The sequence below is a fragment of the Anthonomus grandis genome, chromosome 1 (genome assembly GCF_022605725.1).
Source record: "Anthonomus grandis grandis chromosome 1, icAntGran1.3, whole genome shotgun sequence".
NCBI lineage: Eukaryota > Metazoa > Arthropoda > Insecta > Coleoptera > Curculionidae > Anthonomus > Anthonomus grandis.
Genome location: NC_065546.1, coordinates 31,191,271 through 31,214,565, shown reverse-complemented (window position 1 = coordinate 31,214,565; position 23,295 = coordinate 31,191,271). Strand labels below are relative to the sequence as shown.

At 36.7% G+C, this 23,295-nt stretch overlaps 1 protein-coding gene across 5 annotated transcripts in view; it reads left to right on the top strand.

Annotated features, from left to right (window-relative positions):
* LOC126742578 (follistatin-related protein 4-like) overlaps window positions 1-23,295 on the top strand; it is a 483,850-nt gene that overhangs the window by 423,210 nt on the left and 37,345 nt on the right. For all 5 annotated transcript variants that reach the window (XM_050449341.1, XM_050449339.1, XM_050449330.1 and 2 more), the window contains exons 5-6: window positions 22,797-22,901; window positions 23,155-23,270. In XM_050449341.1, coding sequence (XP_050305298.1) covers window positions 22,797-22,901; window positions 23,155-23,270 — 221 coding nt within the window. The remainder of the gene's footprint in view (window positions 1-22,796; window positions 22,902-23,154; window positions 23,271-23,295) is intronic.

The following is a 23,295-nucleotide window of genomic DNA, read 5'->3' as shown; positions in this document are numbered from 1 at the left end:
AGTATTTTCATCTTATATTGTCCAGGGTTAAGAAAAATTACCAGAACAGTTGAATATTTCAAAAAATTTAGGAGTTATCAAAAAGCGCCTTACATAAAAAATGCCAGACTTCTAAAAATCTACATGCTACCAACCAATAAGTAATCCATAGTTTGATATCTGAAACTGAGATTCCGACAGAAATAGGGTAAAGAAATAAGGTAAAGATAAGTTAAAGAAAATAGCATAGCATTTTTACTTACTGAAACAAAGAGAAACCATATTTTTATTTTAAGGGGTTTTGGCGAGAAACAGCAGATATGTAATATTTACAAAAGTTTACATCTAGTCAAGTACATTAAAAAAGAGGTAGTTTGTTAAAATATTGAGCATTACAGAATGACTGGTAGTGTAAAAAACCAGCCAAGATCGCGAAGACCTATAAGAACTTCTACCTTCGAGGAGAAAAGTCTGGACATTCTTGCGATAGAAGAAAATCCCAAACAATCCACCAATTGGCTTGCTTTAAATAATGAAATTGCTCAAATGTCTGTACAAACCATTGAAACTTTTGAAATTTGTCAAACAGTGGGCTGCCAGAGGCAGTTATCATATATATCTCCCGATGGACCCGTCATGCCCCACTGGGGGTTACTCCCTGACCACGTGGTCTACGGATTCATCCTTCTCCCAGCATCACCGGTATTCCGGGTTGTCCGCAATGCCAATGGTTTGAAGATGGCCTCTTAAGTGCCAGTGTCCGGTTAAAATATTTGTCACTAGCCGAATTTCGTGTCTTTTAGGCGTAGTAGATTTTTGGTCAGACAGGCAGAGGGGCTACATTTGTCCGCTTTGACTTGTCTCATATCAGAGAACTCAGTCCATCTTCGGTGGGTCCACTTGCCCAGCAGACCCTTCTTTGACGTGAGCGCTACGCATTTGGTGATAGCGATTATGGGTTCCGGCCCCATCGGCACATTCACAGATCCCAGTCTGGCAAGGGAGGTCGCTTCCTTGTTACTAGCATGGCTCGCGTGGCCAGGTACCCAAACGAGCTAAAATCTGCAGCAGTTTTTCCAGAACTTTTATGCACTCTAGTACGAACTTGGAGCTAACCTTTACGTGCGTGATAGCCTTAATAGTAGCTCTGCTATCCGAGCATATTCATGCGACTGTATTGCGGTGTCCGCAGCTTAGGATTTTCTGTTCGCATTTCAATACAATGAATACTTCGGCCTGGAAGACAGTGGCGTGCTTCTCCAGCGAGTATGCCCTACTGATATGTGGGATCCCACCACAAGGCCCTGATCCAGCTCTGTTATTCATTCTGGAGCCATCTGCGTACAAGATAATCCCCCTGTTTAGCAATGCAGGCCTGTTGGAATGCTACCACTTCTCTCTGCCTGCAATGTGCGTCACAAATCTCTTACAATCCACTGTCACTGGAGCCATGGAGTCACAGCCCATCAGAAGGAGAGGGAATTTCTGTATGCCTCGTGGCTAGATTTTTGCATGACCAGTCTCTCGAGCACGTAGTTCGCAGAGGACGTGCAGCTCTCATTGTACCAAGAGGTCTAGAAGCGGAAGGCTCAGCAGAGCCTCAAGCGCTCTAGTTGGCGCCGTTCGCAGGGAATCCGTAATGCTGAGACGTTGAACTCTGTCCAGCATCCAAATTCCAATTGAGCACGAATTTTCACTTTCTCCGTACATGGTCACCAAGCGACGGCCCCGTATGTGAGAAGGGGTCTCACAATGCGCCAGTAGATCCAGTGGATGATCTTAGAAAATAGACCCTAGGTATTGCCGATAGCCCGCTTGCGCGCAGGTAGTCTTCTTGATTCTGGTGTCTGAGTAATCATAGCAGGAGAGGTTGGATTCTAACTTGATTCCCAGAAATCGAACTATCTGGGAGTATTGCAGCAGCACGCCACCTAGAGACATTACAGGGGACGTGCCTCGTGAATAGTAGGAACTCTGCTTTTTTGGGGTTAATACTAAGACCCCACGAGAGGCACCATCTGTCCATCATACGCAGAGCTGTCATCATAAGGCCCCGTATTGAGGCGGCGTCTTTCCCCGGGATTATCAGAACAATTTTTCATATTGAAAAAATTAAGAGTTGTGTTGTAAAAGAACTTTTTAACGTCGACTGAAGACTAGAATTTTGCAAAATAACTACTAGAAATATTGAAGAGAGTCTGCATTTTGTAAACAATATTGTGTTTTTGGATGAAGCGACTTTTACACTACACCTATCCCAAACTAGCATGAGAAACTAGGAGCTGCATATACAACTCCCAGAAAAATATCTTAATATCAGGGCTGGATTGCTTGCCCGATATGTAATTTGGCTCCTTTTTTATTGAGGGAAATTTGATTGATCTCCTTTTTCGGCAAGAAATAATTCCAGCTATAACTAATTTAACCAATTTAATTGCTGGTAATAAATTAACCTGGTATCAGCAAGACAAAGCCTTTCCACATTTTACTCGCAAAGTTAGAGAATCTTTGGATGTAACGGTATAGTTTTCAACCGATGGATTATTTAAATTTGAGTTTCAGAAGAATGGCATAACATTCTAGGATTCGCCTAATCAGTCTATTGAATATAGTATTTTTTTATAAAAAGAGGCAGTTAAGTCGATTGCCTTCAAGACCGTAGAGAACCTCCACGCCCTATTAGGAAACCTCATCTCTTATATATAAAAATCGGGAGCAACTCCAAGATCCAACTCTTCAGTAGGTAACTCGCCAGGCTCTCAACTTGCCCCTACCAATACCAAAAGCTACCTTGATGAAAAGATCCTTAACCTGTTATTACAACTTAGAACTGTTCATTCTTTAAAGATTCTTCATCACTTACTTAAAAGGCTGCTTTGAGGTAAGACATATTATAACTAAAGCGCGGGTTCATAGAAATAATGCCATACATAATTTCTGATGGCTAAGCTGTTTTGTTTTGAACATACATACATATGAATTACAAGAAATGAAGCCCTTTGGTAACTTTTTTTTCGTGCCATTTTGCCTTTTTTTAGTTTTTATGCATATTTTTTATTTCAGCTTATTTTCATGCATATTTGGAGCAGAAGTGATATATATGATGCATATTTTGCACTTCATGTGCCAACATTTTTTTCCTGATAAATAATCTAATATCTTATTTTAATAACAGGGAAATATTAAGCAACAAATTGCCATCACAAAGCTTATTTTCATTCCTTAATAAATGCCCAACGCACGCAAATACCTAGTAGAGCCTGGCAATCCTTCTGCGGCCATTACGTCGCATCGTATCCCGCGTTCTGTTTTGGATCAGTTCGGGAATCCCTGAAGGAGAGGCCAATCGAACAATTCATAGTTTATATTTTGTTAGTCAGGTGAGTGCGTGTAAATATTGTTTATCGTGTAGGAGTTTCGTTCGTATTGCGAATTTAGGTACTTGCCGACGTAAGATATTAAATCGCAGAATTAGCTTTTAAAGTGAGTTATTTATTAACATTTAACAAAAATAATGCCAAAAATAAAACCAACTGTGAAGGAATGGATAAGGGGCAATTCAGAATTAAAGTATGAAAACAATAAATTGATTTGCAGAGCTTGTATAAAAACAGTAAGTTTTTTATTTATTTTGTGCTTTTAGAAAACAGCTCATAAAAGATTATTTTTGCAGATAAATTGCGGAGAAAAATATAATATACAGCAGCATTTAAAAACTACAGGACATGTAGAAAATTTGAAAAAAATGAAAGATAAATCAACTCAACAACAAACTTTATTGGAATCAATGGCCAGCTCATCTACACAGGATGAGCAAAAACAATTTTATTTTGATTTGTGTAAAGTTCTGGTTTCCTGCAATATTCCACTTTATAAATTAAATAGTCAAATATTCAGTTCCTTTCTGCAGAAATAAACTGGTAGACATATTTCAGCCGAATCAGTTTCCAATAATATAATATAAAAAATTAAAAAAAAAATAGGATGCAACTATATATGGTTTTGCGTAGATGAAACGACGGATTCATGTGGTCGATACATGGCTCATTTAATGATTGGAATATTGAGCGAAGATAGCTCAAGTAATGCTTTTTTAATTAGGTCAAAGCAGCTAGACAAAACAAATAATAATACCATTACTAGATTTGTTCATGATGAGCTAACAAAATTCTTTTTGACAGACCCTGTTCCTAGTAAAAAAAATATTACTAATGCTCTCTGACGCAGCTGCATACATGGTAAAGGCATATTCTAATTTAAAAGTTTTTTATCAACATCTAGTCCATTGTACATGTCTAGCACATGGATTGAATCGGGTAGCTGAAACTATTCGTACCCAGTTCCCTTTGGTAAATAGTTTGATAAATTCAGGAAAAAAGATTTTTGTAAAAGCACCATTAAGAGCTCAATTATTTCGAGACAGGATGCCAGGTATACCACTACCCCCTGAACCCATTATTACAAGGTGGGGTACTTGGCTGGACGCTGCTTACTATTATGCTAACCATTTTGAATCTTTCAAGGAAATCGTATTAGATCTCTCTGAATCCTCTTCCGAATCAATTTTGAAGTGCCAAAAGATCAAGAATGTCAAAAATCAAGAACGTTTATTAACACAAACTATAACTTTGTAAGCAAGGCCATCACGCAACTTGAAGAAAAAGGTCTTGCTCTAGTCGAATCTATGGAAATAATTGAAAATTTTAAAAATGATTGCCTAAAAGTACATGGTGGACGTGGAAAAATAATTTATAAGAAGCCTAATGAAGTTTTAAACAAAAATACAGGGTATGAAATTTAAAACAAATTTCAAATGTGATTAAAGGAGATTTTGTTGAAGACCATACTATATTTGATGCTGCTTTAATTCCGAAATTTAAGTATGCTCCAATTACCAGCGTAGATGTTGAAAGAAGTTTCTCTCATTTAAAACTTGTTTTGTGTATTTTCAGTGGATAATTTAGAAAAACATTTAATTATTGCATCATTCAAGCATGAATAATATGAGCTGATGTTTCTTTCGTAAAAGAGATCATTATTAATGATGCGTTAGTTTATATTATCAAAGTTAAATAAAAACTACCGAAAATTTTTATTGTCTTATTTTTTGCCTAGTACATATTTCAGTTTTAGAAGTATTTCATATTGTATTCCTATAGTGCATTTTTTAGTTTTTATGCCATTTTTTATGCTTATTTTAGAAATTTTTCATGCTTTTTAAAATGCCTATTTTTAATATTTTTATGCTTATAAATCCGCGCTTTAATTATAACATATTAGAATTCTACCGGAATACCCTTGAGACTGTTTGCAATGTTATATCTGTCAAAAAGAATTTTGTTAGCTCATCATGAACAAATCTAGTAATGGTATTATTATTTGTTTTGTCTAGCTGCTTTGAGCTAATTAAAAAAGCATTACTTGAGCTATCTTCGCTCAATATTCCAATCATTAAATGAGCCATGTATCGACCACATGAATCCGTCATTTCATCTACGCAAAACCTGTAGTTGCATCCTATTTTTGTTTTAATTTTTTGTATTATATTATTGGAAACTGATTCGGCTGAAATATGTCTACCAGTGTATTTCTGCAGAAAGGAACTGAATATTTGACTATTTAATTTATAAAGTGGAATATTGCAGGAAACCAGAACTTTACACAAATCAAAATAAATTTGTTTTTGCTCATCCTGCGTAGATGAGCTAGCCATTGATTCCAATAAAGTTTGTTGTTAAGTTTATTTATCTTTAATTTTTTTCAAATTTTCTACATGTCCTGTAGTTTTTAAATGCTGCTGTATATATTTTTTTTTCGCAATTTATCTGCAAAAATAATCTTTTATGAGCTGTTTTTTAAAAACTCAAAATAAATAAAAAACTTACCGTTTTTATACAAGCTCTGCAAAACAATTTATTGTTTTCATACTTTAATTCTGAATGGCCTCTTATCCATTCCTTCACAGTTGGTTTTACTTTTAACATTATTTTTGTTAAATGTTAATAAATAACTCACTTAAAAGCTAATTCTGCGATTTAATATCTTACGTCGCGTCGGCAAGTAAATTCGCAATACGAACGAAACTCCTACACGATCAACAATATTTACACGCACTGACCTGAATAACAAAATATAAACTATGAATTTCTCGATTGGCCTCTCCTTCAGGGATTCCCGAACTGATCCAAAACAGAACGCGCGATACGATGCGGCGTAATGGCCGCAGAAGGATAGCAGGCTGTACTAAAGGGTGTTTTTTTTAGAGGCGGAGAACTTTTATTTGGCAACACTATTTTTTATGACAGCCGATCTGACAGTTCTGGGTTATTTTTGATTAGTTTGGTTTGACAATTCATCATGAACAGACTCACGCCGGAGCAACGTTTCCAAATTGTTCAAATTTATTTTGAAAGACATGGTTCTATTCGAGAAACACATCGGGCATTACGTGAGTTTTATGGTGCTCATAATCGTTCTTCAGAGAGATTAATTCGAGAAACTGTTGATCGTTTTCGCAATACTTTTACTCTAGTCGACAATACGCATCCCGTAAGACGCCGTACAGTGCGCACGCAACAAGCGATAGCTGCTGTGAAGTATAGTGTTGATAATGATCCAAATGTGTCAATTCGTCGTCGTTCTCAACAAGTGAACTTATGTTCATCCACTTTATGAAAAATTTTGCGCAAAGATCTCGGATTGCAAGCATATAAAATTCAACTTGTCCAAGAGTTGAAACCCCAGGATTATCTTTTGCGCCGTACATTAGTGGAATGGGCGGAAGGAAAGATTGCTGTTGATCCACGATTTCATATGAAAATTTTGTTCAGTGATGAAGCACACTTTTGGTTAAATGGCTATGTAAACAAGCAGAATTGCCGAATTTGGGGGTGAGAATCCAGAGCTATTGGCGAAAAACCGCTACATCCAGAAAAACTAACCATTTGGTGCGCTTTATGGGCCGGTGGAATCATTGGTCTTTATGTCTTCAGAAATGCTGATGGTCAGAACGTTACAGTAAACGGTGATTGATACAGAAACATTATAACCAATTTTTTGTGCCTCAATTAGAAGCCGTTGCAGAAATGTGGTTTCAGCAGGATGGTGCCACGTGCCATGGTGCCACGTGCCATACAGCGCGCCAAACAATTAATTTACTGCAAGAGACATTCGAGCAACGAATAATTTCAAGGAATGGACCTGTAAACTGACCAGCTCGTTCGTGCGACTTGACGCCATTAGATTATTTTCTTTGGACCTATGTTAAGTTGCATGTCTACGCTGATAAAACCGAAACACTTGAGCACTTGAAAGCCAACATACGACGCGTGATTGCCGAAATACAGCCTGCAGTACTGGAAAGAGTGTGTGAAAATTGGACCTCTAGATTACGCCACGTACGCGCCAGCCGTGGGGGTCACATGCCCGAAATCATTTTTAAATATTAATGCCAAAAAAAATTATTTAATATAAAAGCAAATTCGTTCATATCAATAAAATATTTTGTGTTTAATTTCAATTTAAATTTCTCCGCCTCTAAAAAAACACCCTTTAGATATTTGCGTGCGTTGGGCATTTATTAAGGAAGGAAAATAAGCTTTGTGGTGGGGATTTGTTGCTTAATATTTCCCTGTTATTAAAATAAGATATCAGATTATTTATCAGCAAAAAAATGTTGGCACATGAAGTGCAAAATATGCATCATATATATCAAATATGCATGAAAATAAGCTCAAATAAAAAAATATGCATAAAAACTAAAAAAAGGCAAAATGGCACGAAAAAAAATTTACCAAAGAGCTTCATTTCTTGTAATTCATATGTATGTATGTTCAAATTAGCTTAGCCATCAGAAATTACGTATGACATTATTTCTATGAATCCGCGCTTTAGTTATAATATGTCTTACCTCAAAGCAGCCTTTTAAGTAAGTGATGAAGAATCTTTAAAGAATTAACAGTTCTAAGTTGTAATGACAGGTCAAAGATCTTTTCATCAAGGTAGCTTTTGGTATTGGTAGGGGCAAGTTGAGAGAGTTTCTGGTTCTTCCTGGCGAGTTTCCTACTGAGTAGTTGGATCTTGGAGTTGCTCCCGATTTCTAAATATAAGAGATGAGGTTTCCTAATAGGGCATGGAGGTTCTCTACGGTCTTGAAGGCAATTGACCTAACTGCCTCTTTTTATAAAAAAATACTATATTCAATTGACTGATTAGGCGAATCCTAGAATGTTATGCCATTCTTCTGAAACTCAAATTTAAATAATCCATCAGTTGAAAACTATACCGTCCATGCTAGATTCTTACCCAATTCCACCCTAATGGCACTAACAGTAAAATATCCCAATGAAAATTTTCTGGTCATATAAGTCCACTAATTCAAAGCTTACCATCTATTAGTATTTCAAAAAGTTTTATACTGTTAAATCACGAAAACGATTATGATTTAACAGGGCACCCTCTATATCATGCGTGCCAATGTAAGTTTTTTTTAAAGAAAGCGTACTAAAATCAAACTATTCCCGAATAATACTGAAGTAGTTTCTATAACTTGCTAAAGTTCAACCACATCTCTCGCTTGCCTTAATATAGATGTATCATCTACAAAAGGAGTGAATTGTCCATTGATGTTTAATTGGTCAGGGTCAGTAATATAGAGTAGGAATAGAATAGGTCCCAAAACTGAGCCCTGTGGGACACCACAATTAATTTTTTGAGATGTCGACCTTGTCCGCATGAATATCACAGGAACAAGCTGAGCCTCGAAAACTATTATTATTTTACTGTATGTTTCATTCTGCATTTTTCATTCTTAAATTACAAATGTTCAGTTCCGTAAATTTGTAATTTAACAATGAAAAATTTTCGGTTCTTCATTGTTTCCTTCAAATAATACAGGTTTTCAGTAATGAAATAAAATAAGAACGACATTTTTTTATTAACTATCTATTCAAGAAATACTTATCAAGATTACCAAAGATGTTTAAAGTGGCTACCTTGAACATAAGCTTCAATAAATAGTCTCCGTCGCATTGATTAGCGGACTCGTTAGAAAATTGCTAGGGTCTGTCGAATTATTTCATCAGACGATATAATGCGATTTTGGAATTTGTACACATTTTCAATTGAACTTGTATGAACCAAATATTAAAGGTAGCCCACAGAAAAAAAAATCAAGCGGATTTAAGTCAGAAGATCATGGGGGCCAAAGCTGGGTACCTCGCCGACCTATCTAACAATTTAGATATGTAATACTGCCGAGTAACTAAACTAAAATGTGCTGGAGCGCCGTCATGTAAAAAGAACATTCGTTGTCTAAGCTAAATAAGAACTTCTGCAAGTAGTGCTGGCAAGTCATTTTTCCAGAAATTTACGATATACTTCTCCAGTCCACGTATTAAACGAAAACTGGTGATAACGGCTTTCCCACATGACTTGTTGGGTCTTATCACCCTGGAGAAATTAGCCTCAGCGGTAAAGATTACTTTTCTCAAAAATGCTGCAGCTTACCTCTTGCGTTTTTTCATCCAACGACACAATGCCACTTTTTTCGGAAAATCCTCCGACACAAGAGCCTACACATGCTGAGTATGATAGGGTAAAAAGGATTCGTTTGAAAGACATGCCAAACTGTAAAATGTGGTAGGGCTTTTCTTATTATTATTTATATATATCTTATTATTAGGATTTCATTAAGCATCTGTTTTTCTAGTTGAGGAGTAACTGTTTGGAGATGTCCGTTTTCAACGGTAAGGTTTTTAAAGTTGCTGGTTTCTCTTAGATGATTATGCAAACGAGTACATAGAGTGAAAGGGAATAAGGTGATTGGTATAATGTTGAACATAATTACGCATGACTTCTCGTGTTATGCCGGGGTCCGGTAAAGTTAAAGGGACGTCTAAAAAGCGATTTTTCTTTTAAATTTTTACATAGAATGTTGAGTTTGAAGATTTTATTGATAAAAAAAGTGAGGATGAAGTAAAAAAATGCAAAATTTTAAAAATTATAAAATATTTTTTACTTACGTATAATTCACAATTACACCCGGCTTAACTACACTCTATTTGCAACTAGGCATCACATTGACCATTATATATGCTATTAATTTAAATTTAAAGCCTTAAGTAACAAAATTCTGTAACCTTGAAGGATTTACATCACTTCTTTAGGTCATAAACACAAATTTCCACACACAAATCAGGAATATCAAATATGTTAATACGAATTAATTCATAAATAAAAAAGACTGTCAAATGTCACTTACGTCAACAAATATTATATTTATTGGGAGTGGGTACTGTATTAGTACGATTATCGTAATTTTCTGTCCTGTCTCATTATAGGTAAGTATTTGTTTATTTATATCAGCGTTACTCAAAATGTGCTCCGCGAAACCTCCGGTAGGGCTCCGCCAGCAGTCATAATAAATGAATGCATCTATTAAAGTGGACCCTATAAGAATAAAGTGACCTAAGATAAAAATAAACAACCAAAACGAAACGCCTACTTATAGGTGTTACTGGTACATATACGAAAATTTAATATATGTATTATTAAGTAAATGCCCGACCTGTTACATCGAAATTTTACAGCGTTATTCGTACGCCACCATTTGCCCCCGGACTATGAAACAGCTCAAGCTGAGCTTTATCTCGTTCTGGGTCGTCAGAGGAATCACAATTACAAAAACACACCGGTCAAACTCAAACTTTTTATTCGTACAACCAAAATTAAAAACTTTTAGCGCATCACCCTCGCTCATCAGGCTCTCGATGCCGAGTGACCTCGTCACCGCGGCATGTACAGTTAACCGCCAGCGCCACCATCTCTCCAGCGTTGCCGAACATGTTTTTATTTCGCTGAACCGTATCATGACCCCCCAATTAAATCTAATTCATATGAACAGATTTAATTCTATCAGACGTTTTAACGAAAGCAACTTAAAACTAACATTGATTACAAAATTTCACGTACAAATAATCTTACAACTAATAGGAAAATATTTATTACAAACTAATTGGTTAAGCCTTCTACATCTTTATAACGCTTGAGGTTAATAATATTCTGACATGAATGTTCCCTACCCATAGAATCACCAATGACATACGAGTTAGGACCGTTGTGCTTCAAAACATAAAAGGGGCCGGTAAACAAAAGGAAGAATTTTTTAATGGTTCGATCGTCGGCAGAAGACTGGGCATGAGATCTAACCAGTACCTTATCACCAACTTGAAAAACTGTAGGATTTAATTTTTTATTAACCTTTTCCACGCGACGTTCAGCTCGGGTGCGCAACCTCTCGCGAACAAGTATTAATACACTTTTCAAATCTAACCCCATATTATCTTCACGTGGAAATGATATAAATTTTTCTATAGGCCGCTGCGGAGTTTCTCCAAATTGCAGAAACATCGGTGTAAACCCTGTAACTTCACTAACCGCAGAGTTTAAACAGCCTTCAATGAATTCGAGAAGACATGCCCACTTAGTATGTTTATCAAAACAATAAGAACGCAGTAGTCGGCCAATTTCTCTATTATATCGCTCCGTCATATTTCCCTCGGGAAAATAAACGGAGGTATGTTTAACCCGGATACTTTCTTCAGCTAATTTATTCCTCCATAAGTTCCCGGTGAATTGGGTCCCGTTATCACTTAAAATGCACTTTGGTTTCTGAACTTTTGGTATATAGTCCAGTAACACTCTATTTATGATAGCCTTAGCAGTAGCACGTTTTAAGGCATACAACTTAACGAATTTTGAGAAAGCGTCTACCAAAACCAGTAGTTGAGTTACCCCACCTCGCGACACTGGTAATGGACCTATTAAATCTGTACATACCAAGTCACCTGGATTCTCTACAATGACGGTATGTAATTCACCCCTACTTAGCTTAGAACATTTTGCCTTTTGACAAAGGTCACAAGTAGATACAATTTGACCGATATGCCGTTGCATTTTCGGCCAGTAAAAAATTTCTTTCATTTGAGCGTATGTTTTCATTCGCCCGAAATGCCCGTTTCCGATATGATGTACTAAAATCAGATCTCTAACTTGATTCTTAGGAACACATAATTTGTACCCCGGATTCAGATGGTCTCCCCTCTTAAAAAGCAAACCCTTATATTCTCGAAACCATGAAAAGATCCGATACTCTTTCTCTGAAAAAATTCGCGGATCTCTATTAAGCTGCTCTAAAAAGTTAATTTTTTGTCGTATCCAAGCCTCCTCTAATTGATCAGCCCGCAGAGATTTTAAATTTTGTTTTAAATTATCGTAAGATTCCGATAAACCTATCAGCATAATGTGTAGGTTCGAAGATTTTTCTGGGGTCAAGAATAAACTTTTATTAGGGGGATTTCTTGATAAAATATCGGCAACCTTATTTTCAACCCCCGGACAATGTTCTACTTTAAAATCAAATTCTTGTATAAGAAGTGTCCATCTAGTCAACCTAGCCGATTTTAATTTACACGTCATTAAGAAACATAGCGATTTATGATCGGTTATTACCGTTAATGCCTGCCCTAATAAAAGGGTACGCCACTGCCTAAGGCAATGCACCAATGCTAGCAATTCCTTTTCCGTTGTAGTATACCGTATCTGACTTCCTTTAAGAGTGGTAGAGGTATAACTTATAACTTCCCTTTCTTCTTCCAAAGATTTCTGAAAAAGGCAACCCCCCACAGCATAATTCGAACTATCACATTGTACAAAAAATCTTTTTTTAAAATCAGGATGTACCACCAAGGTAGCCCTGAGAAACCGGTCCTTAATGGTCTTAAAGGCTTCTTTTTCTTCCTCTTCCCAAGACCATCTCTCATTTTTTTTTAATAGTTTCAATAATGGTAATGTCAAATCCGAGTATTTGCAGCAAAACCTTTGCTCGTAATTAATTAACCCTAAAAATCCCCGAAGCTCCCGAATGTTGCGTGGTGCAGGAAAATTTTTAATGGCCTGTATGCGTTCCGGATCTATTTCTATCCCCTTACTCGAGATTATATGCCCAAGGAACTTAACCTTCTCGCTAAGAAATTGACACTTCCTTAGTTTGACCGTAACACCTTCTGATTGAAAATAAGTAAAAAGTCGCTCCAAATGACTGAAATGATCACTTATATTTTCCGAAAATACGAATAGGTCGTCTACATAAATTACTGTAAAATCCCGCGTATCCGATGGTAAAACATTTTTTAAACACCGTATCAAACTAGCCATCGAAGTTGACAACCCAAAAGGAAGTCTCTTAAAAGTATAAGAGTCATTTTCATAAATGAAACCTATGTATTTTCTATGCTCCGGTTTAATTTCAATTTGCCAGTACGCGGATGTTAGGTCAATGGTACTTATTACCATGCCTGTCTTAAAATGAAAAAATAATTCATTTGGATTAGGCGGATTTATAAAATCCGGCTCCATACGGCTGTTTAACATACGAGCATCTAAACATATGCGTATGCTACCGTCTTTCTTTCGAACCGTCACTAATGGCGAAATATAATTTGTTTTCTCTCTTGAAATAATACCCCACTGAAGCATTTCGTCAATCTGAGACTTGACTTCGTCCCGATATGCAAATGGAATAGGATACGTAGCACAATGAAAAGGACTATCATTGGTCATTATTATTTCGTGTTGGTAAGATCTTATATGACCCGGACATTCTGAAAATATAGACTCAAAGCGGCGTAAAAGATCAAACAAGTGAATTTTATCTAATTCGGATGCATTAATAATATCGACGGCCGCGCGAATATCACTTTCATTATATTTGTGTTTATAAGCACTAATATTACCCGGCTGTATCACCGAAACAGCCCCTGCGCTAGTACATAAATTAAGACAACGCTCCTCTAAAGAGCTTGTCATATGTTGACTATACTTAACTACATACTCGTTCTCATTTACATAAAAAGCAATTATGGATTTATTAAAGTCAATATTAGCCTTAAATTCCAAGAGCCAATCGAACCCAAATAATATATCTCGATTCAATCCCGGTACTACCAAACATTTAACATCTAGGTAAACTTTCGCATCAGGGATATATAAATTAATAAGCCCTTGCGTTCTAACCCTTTGTTGTTTTTCGCCAATCGCAACCGTAATAGCCACATTCGTAACCGGTAAAACTGACATTCTAGACTCATTCGCAATGGATTTAAAAAAATCCTCAGAGATAGCAGTAATTTCGCTGCCACTGTCTATTAAAACTTCAACGCCTTTTTCTCCGACCACAGCCTTGATAACCGGCGATTTAATTGATGGTTTACAGGCCTCAAATTCACCCTCATTCTCGCTTTCCGATTCGCTGAAAAAATCGAAATCTTCGTTAAAACGCGTCATTTCCATAGCTCTCATATTTTGCCTATCGACCCGCGCATCATTTCTGTCGACCGGCTCCGACGTTTGCCCATTAGCGCTCGAACCCTGTGTTCGCCGCCAAGTATTATTGTTTGGCCCCGTGTTGCCACGATTCCCCGGTCCGCTATTATCTGAAGTTTGGGTCGGTCCCATTGCACGATCCCCGCGAGTCTGCACACTTCGTCTATTAACATTAACAGCGTTACCCTCTGTTGGGTAAGCGTATGTTGCGTCGATGTCTCGCAGGTACTCATCGACCTCATCGAACGTCCTCAGCCCCCTGGTTACAATACCCCGCTGAACGTCAGGCGGAAAATGCCTGCTCAAAAACGATATTAATTTAGATTCGGGAATTGGTGACGATAAGAAACCCGCCTGGTTAAAAAGATTCGAAAAGTAGTCCGCGCGATTGCCAGATTCAAATCTCCCGTAGCTTATTTCCAAAAATAAATCTCTCTGTTTGTCCACCCCCCAAAATCTGTTTAAAAACGCCACCTCAAAATCCTGAAAATTATGAAAACTACTTTCTTTTATAGCTGCCCAATCAGCTGCTGTGCCTTTTAAACACGGCAATACCAAGCCCAATCTATGTCTATCTGGCACGCCGGCCTCGTCAAAAATTTTATAAACCTTATTTAAAAAGGCTTTAGGGTTCATTTTTCCCGCAGGAGAAAAATATAAATTATTACCCCCCAATTCCTTAAAATTTAAAATATAGGATCTATCCCCCAAACAAGCATTTTGCCTATTTATTGTTAAGCCCTCTTGAACTATCGCTCCGGCAACCGGTAAACTTACACTCGCGGTCTCATTTTTCTCCCCACTATTTTGATTTTGCTTGATGGATAGATCGGTTACAGCCTGTTTTAACATACTCATTTCAGACATTAATTTATTTAGCACCATATTGAAATCATTAGGCTGAGTCATGTTTTCGTGTGCGGTAACACTATTTGTTTGCGAACCCTCCGCATTATCATTATCCGAATCATAAACAAAGTCCGACATTTGATTCCTATTTTTACTTTTTCTTTTAGGTGGCATTTTAGCTTCCTTTTTTTTTACAAAGTAAGACCACCAACAAACAAAAACTGTCTACACTATTAAAGTTACTCGACAAAATACTACCAAACTACTAACTCTACCTTATCAAACTTAAACATTAATCTAGAATAAGGGTAGATTTCTACAAAAAACCAACTTTGTGATAAATATTAAACACTCCGAATATTCATTAAAGTATTCTAAAGCACAAAAAAAATATAGTTCCGTGAGGATTCTATTATTTTAATAACCTTTATTTTAATAGAAACTAGGTAGATCCTCGTAAAATAGTCTATTGTCCCTGAAGACATCCAAACATGTTGAACTGTACCAAAACGTAGACAACGTACCACATGCGATTAACTAAACACCCATAAGACGTGTTTTTCGTCGGCTGACAGCAAATTATTTAATGATCCGCCTAGCAACAGCACGCCAAGAAATTGGAAAGAGCTTACCGGTTATTAAGCAATTGGTAACTGTAAACCTCAGGCCTCTAGTTGGGTGCCAATGAAACAGCTCAAGCTGAGCTTTATCTCGTTCTGGGTCGTCAGAGGAATCACAATTACAAAAACACACCGGTCAAACTCAAACTTTTTATTCGTACAACCAAAATTAAAAACTTTTAGCGCATCACCCTCGCTCATCAGGCTCTCGATGCCGAGTGACCTCGTCACCGCGGCATGTACAGTTAACCGCCAGCGCCACCATCTCTCCAGCGTTGCCGAACATGTTTTTATTTCGCTGAACCGTATCAACTATAAGCAATCGAATGACCTCGGTTCGTTGCGCGGTTTCTCGTGGTCGTGCGTCGACGCGTACTTCGGAGAAAATCGTCTGGCTCTCCGAAGTTTCTGAGGAATTCGAGATGATTCGATGGTTGCTGGTATAATATAAAGGAGGATTGTTTGGCGCGGAGAATTTATTAAATTATTCCATTCAGTAGTCGCCATAAGAGCACGTCGAATTAGTTCAGTCATTGTTATATACACAGCGTGAACCACTCAATTTATTTACTACTGGTTAGTTAGTTAGTAAGAAGACTCCAAAGAACAAACGGCGTAGAAAAACGTCGACTCGCCCCCCATCGTCAATGGGGGGCTCAACCATCGCCGGAATAAAAAATAGAAGAAGCAAAAATGGAACCTGAGAGAAGTGAAAACAAGATTCACGAAGTTAAATTCAAAAACACACAGGTCACTGAAAAACTACAACTATTTGAATATAATATAAACTCGATTATCTCAGAAAACCATTCTGTCAAGACGCAGATCTCCGACTTGAGTAGAAAACTCGAGGAGGTGCTGAACCATAACAAATCCCTTACTAACAAAAACACCAAACTCGAAGAGCATCTGACGGTGCTGGGGGATCTGGCTAGTAATAGTAATCAAAATAAACAGAAAAAGAAAAGAACCAGGAAAGATGCGGGCCTGTCTCTGCCTTCACAAGACGGAGACGAGTCGACCTCTGAACCGGTTAACCCTGAAAAAACAACAAGCAGGGAGCCAGTCCCCTCAACATCGTCAGCCTCAAACTCTATCCCAAACCCCACTGAAAATTCCATTCCAAAGCTTAAAAAAATACACTATACATGCCCCTAAACAACCTTTCCTTGGCGGGTAAGGGAAGAACCGCTGATTCCAATATAAACAAAATGCCAAAGGTAGTGTTAAGAAACACAACAAACTGGGCCATAAAGTATAAACTATTTTGTGACAATAAAATCAACATTGAAAAAGTCTAAAAGGATAGATTGAAATTAGTGCTTTTTCCCAAAACACCCAAGGACCATAGAGCTCTTACAGGACTTCTCAAGTAGGAGGGAAAGGAATTTAATTCCTTCTTCCTTGAAGAGGACAGGAAACTGAATGTGATACTGAGAGGACTTGGTCAAAACTTCAAACTGGAAGAAGTGGAGGAGGAACTTAGAGCGATGGGGTTTGAGCCCAAGGAACTGGGTTGGTTTAAAATCGGCCTAGTGTTTAAGATTGAAAACCTCTTAAACATTAGGATCTTAGGTCTTGCTTAAGGACCCATACCATTGAGAATAGGAGGCAAATTGGGCAGTGTCATCGCTGCCAAGAATATGGTCACGTCACGAGTAATAGCAACGCAATGCCGCGTTGCCATAAATGCAAGAGCGATCACTTTTACGCAAACTGTGATAAGACCAGAGCAACCTCGGCAGAATGTTGCAATTGCGGTGGCGACCATCCGGTGAGTTATTGGCGCTGCCCTAAAAAACCAAACATAAACAAACAAAAAAAAGTTTCGCTGACCCCTTGAGAAAAACGACCGACACGGACTCTAACACCAGGAGGGCGGAGCCAAAGGATAGCACTTTATCATCGCACATGAACCGTCACTGTCAATCAAAAATATTGGTTTGTCAACTTGTTCTTGAAAGTTATTTCGAAAAGTGTTAGATAATGCCTAAAAAAAGATATAATAGGTATAATGAATCGCAGCTGATGATTTTAAATATATTGGTTTTTTTTTTAACTGGAAAAGGAAATCGACAACCTGATGGCAAAACTTGAAAAGTTAGTCGAGGTCTAAGTTCTCACAGTGTTCATTCGTTTCCTTTCTAACGTGCTCAAATCCTAATTCCCATCCATACTAACCACATAAAACCCAATCCAAATGCCATAAACCTACAACATTACCAAAAAGTACTGTAAAAGACTGGTTACGTTCACACCTCCGCTCGACCTTTTCTCATCAGCCAAAAGTTCCGCACTCTGAGGGGGCGTGGTCTGCTCCGCAGGCTCCCGTCCAATAACATCACACCCAGACCTTACAAATACATCCAACCAAACCTTATCCCGACCAGTCGGTTTCTATTCTCCGAGCGAGTCAAAAATCCAAGCACCTAGATGCGACCCAGAATCATAAAAAGATGGCGCCTAATCTCGATGAAGGTATCGTCAACGAGCAACGTACCGCAAAATTTACTCACACCGCGCTCACTATTTTAGGTTCGCTTGTCTTGTTGTTGTTTGTAGTGGTTGTAAAATCTAGTATTTCGTGCGTCAAGAGATACTATTTGTCATAAAATCGTCAAATTAGTGTTAAAGAAGAATGGAGCGCTGGCTTAAAGGTGTTGCAAAAAATGTGGTTCGCTTGGATAATGTGTCAAATTCAAATCAAGGTGATATGACGGTGTCGAGTTCTAGTTTTATGGTTTCAAGTTCAAGTAGTAAAACATCTAATGACACACTGAAGGTGCAAAAACGAAAGTATGACGAATAATACATTAATCTTGAATCTGTTGATTCCAACGGCTCACCTCTTTGTATATGTGCAGCAAACTTGTTCCTAATAGTTCAATGGTACCTGCTAACATGCGCCGACATTTAGAAACTGTACATCCCGACTTCAAAAACAAAAGTAAATAATTTTTTCTACGTAAAAAAGAACAATTATTATGAAGCCAAAAAACTAAGACGTATGCGACTCAGGCTGTGAATGAAAAGGCCACGGAGGTATCGTATTTGGTTAGTTACCGCATTGCCCAAGCAGGAGAAGCGCACACTATTGCTGAAAAGTTAATAAAATCATGTGTGGTAGATATAATAAAATGTATGCTCGACGAAAAATTTGTCAAGCATCTTTCTACAGTGCTGTTTCGAACGATACAGTTACGCGCCGAATTGGGGATATTGCAGCAAACATAAAATAAGAACTGGTTTCACGGCTTCAAAATAACAAATTCGTCTTGCAAATGGATAAGTCGACTGATGTTGCTGGACTGGCCACCTTGCTAGTAATTGTGCGATATCCATATAAACATTCACTCAAAGAAGACTTGTTTATGTGCTCATCGCTGCCTACTAACACAACCGGAGAAGAAATTTTTAACACGATTAACATATTTTTCGAAGAAAACCAACTCGATTGGAATGATTGCATTGATATTTGTACCGATTGAGCCAAGGCAATGACAGGTAGAACGGCAGGAGCAATATCACGAATAAAAATTAAAGTGCCAAATTGTAGTACCAGCCACTGCATCCTGCATAGACAATCACTCGCGGTTAAGAAAATGCCACCAAATCTAAAATTGGTTCTTGATGAGTCAGTAAAAATAATTAATTTTGTCAAGTCACTTCCACTACAATCCCGATTGTTCTCAATATTATGTGAAGATTATGGTAGCGATCATAAAACACTATTGCTCCATACTGAAGTGAGATGGTTGTCTCGGGGTAAAACTTTGGTTAAACAAGGCTTTTTGAACTAAGAACAGAATTAGAAGCTTTTCTTACAGATGTTCCTTTTAATTTTAAAGACCGTTTATCCGATAAAAGCTGGTTATTTAGACTAGCATTTTTAGCAGACATGTTTTGAAAACTTAACGAATTAAACCTGAGGAAAACAGACAACAGTTTTCAATGCTAACAACAAAATAACTGCCTTTAAAAGAAAATTAGATTTTTGGATTACTTGTTTCGATAAGAGAGAAATCGAAAGGTTTTCATTGCTAAGTGAGTCCCTTAGTCACCATAGTCTTAGTGATACAGAAATATTTGATGAATTTGTGCAATATCTCAATGATCTGCAAGGGACTTTTGAATCTTACTTTCCTGAAGAATAGAATACAAAACTGAAGATAAACTCATGGATTCAAAACCCTTTTTCATCTAGATTGCAGAAGCCTGAAAATATGTCAAATCAGATCTATGAATCATTTCTAAAAATGACATCGGATACAAGCATGGAATCATTGTTCAAAACAATTTCACTAAATGATTTTTGGTGCAGAGTTCGTGATGAATATCCACAACTTGCCACAGAAGCTTTGAATGTTCTTCTGCCGTTCCCAACAACGTATTGGTGTGAAACGGGATTTTCAGCATATACAGCTACAGAACCAGACATGAGAATTCAACTTTCTTCTATCAAGCCTGACATTACCCAGTTGATGAGGAATAAAAACAAATACATGCATCGCATTAAAATGAACTTAGTGTTATCATTTGCTTACTAACTAACTATTTACTGTGTCTATCTTTTTCTGTATGATTAATATTAAAATAAAAATTTTGTATGATTAATAATAAAATAAACAAATAATAAATTATATTCACATATAACTGCTTTTGATTTTAGTTTAGAGTTTAGGGTTCCGTTAAAAATTTAGTTTTTTAAAAGTGTTCCGTCACGAAAAAAGTTTGAGTAACACTGATTTATATAATCATAAAATATGCACACGGGGCGGCAGCCCCGTATGCGCATACAAGGCGGGCGCATATGGGACTGTGAAAGGGATTGGAACCTTGGGTTGGCGCTAAATAGTGGGTTAGGTAGTCGTTTGAGCCCTACCTAGGGAATGGGATAATAGTAAAAAAAAAAGCCACTGCCATTTTTGTCAATAAGGTTGTTGTTTTATTTTTCTTGTGTGTAAATTACACATTATGTAATTAAAAAAGGTACAAAGCGTTAAAAAATGCTATAAATTTACAATTATAGCCCCCAAAAAGTTCCAGAATTGCCCCAATATATATATATTTTAATTATAGTAAATCAAAGAGCTAAAAAACCTTGTGCAAGCCGGCAATAATTACGTATTAAACGTATGTAGAAAAACCTTCATTATTTCTAAAGTTTTGTATTTTTTACCTTATTCTTAAGTTTTTATCAATATTTTGACCACATTCAACATTCTATGTAAAAATTTAAAAAAAAATCGGTTTTTAGACGTCCATTTAACATTACCGGACCATTGCCGTAAGCTACTCCATAAATAAATTGCATATTGCATTTTCATTATTTTTGTAATTATAGATTTCAGTTACTTTGAATTATTTTGACTGATGCCAATGCCAATTAATAAAAACAACGCTTATCAAATGAAAAAACTGGCGGCAAAGATGCATGAATATCATCTACAAAAAGAGTTAATTGTGCATGAATATTTAATTGGGTAAGGTCAGTATTATAGAGTAGGAATAGAATGGGCCCAAAAAGTGAGCCGTGTAAGACACAACAATTAATTTTTTGTGATGTTGATGATCCTTCTCCCGATGAATATTACAGATTGATCAAAAATAGCCCAATTCAGGAAAGAGCTGAGCCTCAAAAACCATTTCTTTTAAAGTTCAACACCAGCATTCTATTATTCACACAATTAAATGCTTTGGAGAGACACACAACGCTGCCTCCATCCTTCCATCATCTACATATAAATACACTTTTCTAAGAAACCTTTAAAACAATGTTGTGAGTACCCCTTAATGATTGGAATCTAAATTGATTTGCAGTTATTAAGTTGAATAATCGAACGCAATTCCTAGTCCTTGCTTTTGCAAGTTTTTCGATCACTTTGGAGAGTGTAGACAATAAGGATTTTGGGAGGAAGCTCGAAGGCTCACTAGCATCCCCACTTTTAAATTGGGAATCACTAAAGCAGGCTCCGGAAAGGCTAAACAAACACCGTGACCAGGATTCATTTATACAGGCTGCGAGGGCATCTTAAGCTCGGTAGAAATTTTATCTTGTCTACTAGATTTCTGTTTTTTTTATCCATTAAAGATTTTTTTCTGATTTTTGAGACCAATCAATCGGAATAGTTGGAAGATACGATAGAGGGTTGTAGGTGAGAGATTTTTAATAAGATTGATTTCCATATTACAACAAAAAGTGTATAGTTCCTGTATAAGTGTACTGGATTAATCTCAGAAAATATTTCTTTAAGAAGACCTAGATCGAAATTCATTAATTAGGGACCAGCTTTTCCCCTGCTTGCCACTTGGCTAATTTAAAAATTATGCAATAAAAAATCACAAACTTCCTAACATAATTTAACGAACGGAGGTTTCTTGATTAAATCTTCCGTGGGAACAATTTTTAAAGAAGATATTTAATGACAATATATACTGTCAAAAAAATTATTTAGTACGTCCAAAGACGAACGGTTACACATATAATGTATAGAGTCTGCAGTATATAAAAACATAAGGGATATCGAGCAGTCTTTCTATGAAATAATTCAATTGGTATATTGACACCACAATTGTTTCTTAAACTTTGTATATTTAATAAAAGGAGAAAAAACTTTAATTTATTACTATTGTTGAAAGCGGAGATTGGTAGCCGTGATACTATTGTTATCACAAGTGCATACCTTACTTCATCAATTATTGTACATAAAGTAAAAGAATATTTCTTAGCGGTAAACTTATTATTTTTGTAAAAATTCATTTTATTACTATAATTGGTTACTTAGTATATATTGATATATTTATTTCTCTAAATATTTGATGAATTATTAAAAAAAAAATTTTAAAATATCATAGGCATTACTGATAGTATCTCACCATGCAGTTTCTTACCACTTTTTCTTCTCTTCTTATTCTTCTTCATCGAATTGTTCTCCTCATTTTCACACTTTTCAATTTTCCTCACAGGTAACATTTACAAGAGCCATTGCCACATGCACAGTACCGCCTGTCAAAACAAAGAAAAACTCGTGCAGATGGACATGAACTTTTGCGAAAAAAATCAGGAAATGCGTGAGTATTAAAAAAAAACGTTAATCGTATCCACTTAAGTTATACCATGTTTGTTTTCTAATATAAAACTAAAGCGGATAAAAGGCAATAAATTTCGCTACGGAGTCATTTCCCGTGGCAAATCTGTTCTTAAGCCCCTTGAAAGATATAAACTTAGCGAGGAAAGTACGCTAATAAATCTTATCATTATCGCATCGATTTAGTGAACGTGATTCTTGAAACTTAACGAGGAATTAATTTTTTTTAATTGTAGAGTCTGACCAACCAAAGTTAAATAAGAGCGATATAAGGCAACTATTTGATAATTTGGCGATTAATAAGACTAAACCGAAGCCTGCTAATATCAAAGTCCCAGATTATTATTATGAGGTAATTTATAACTTTCGGTACATAT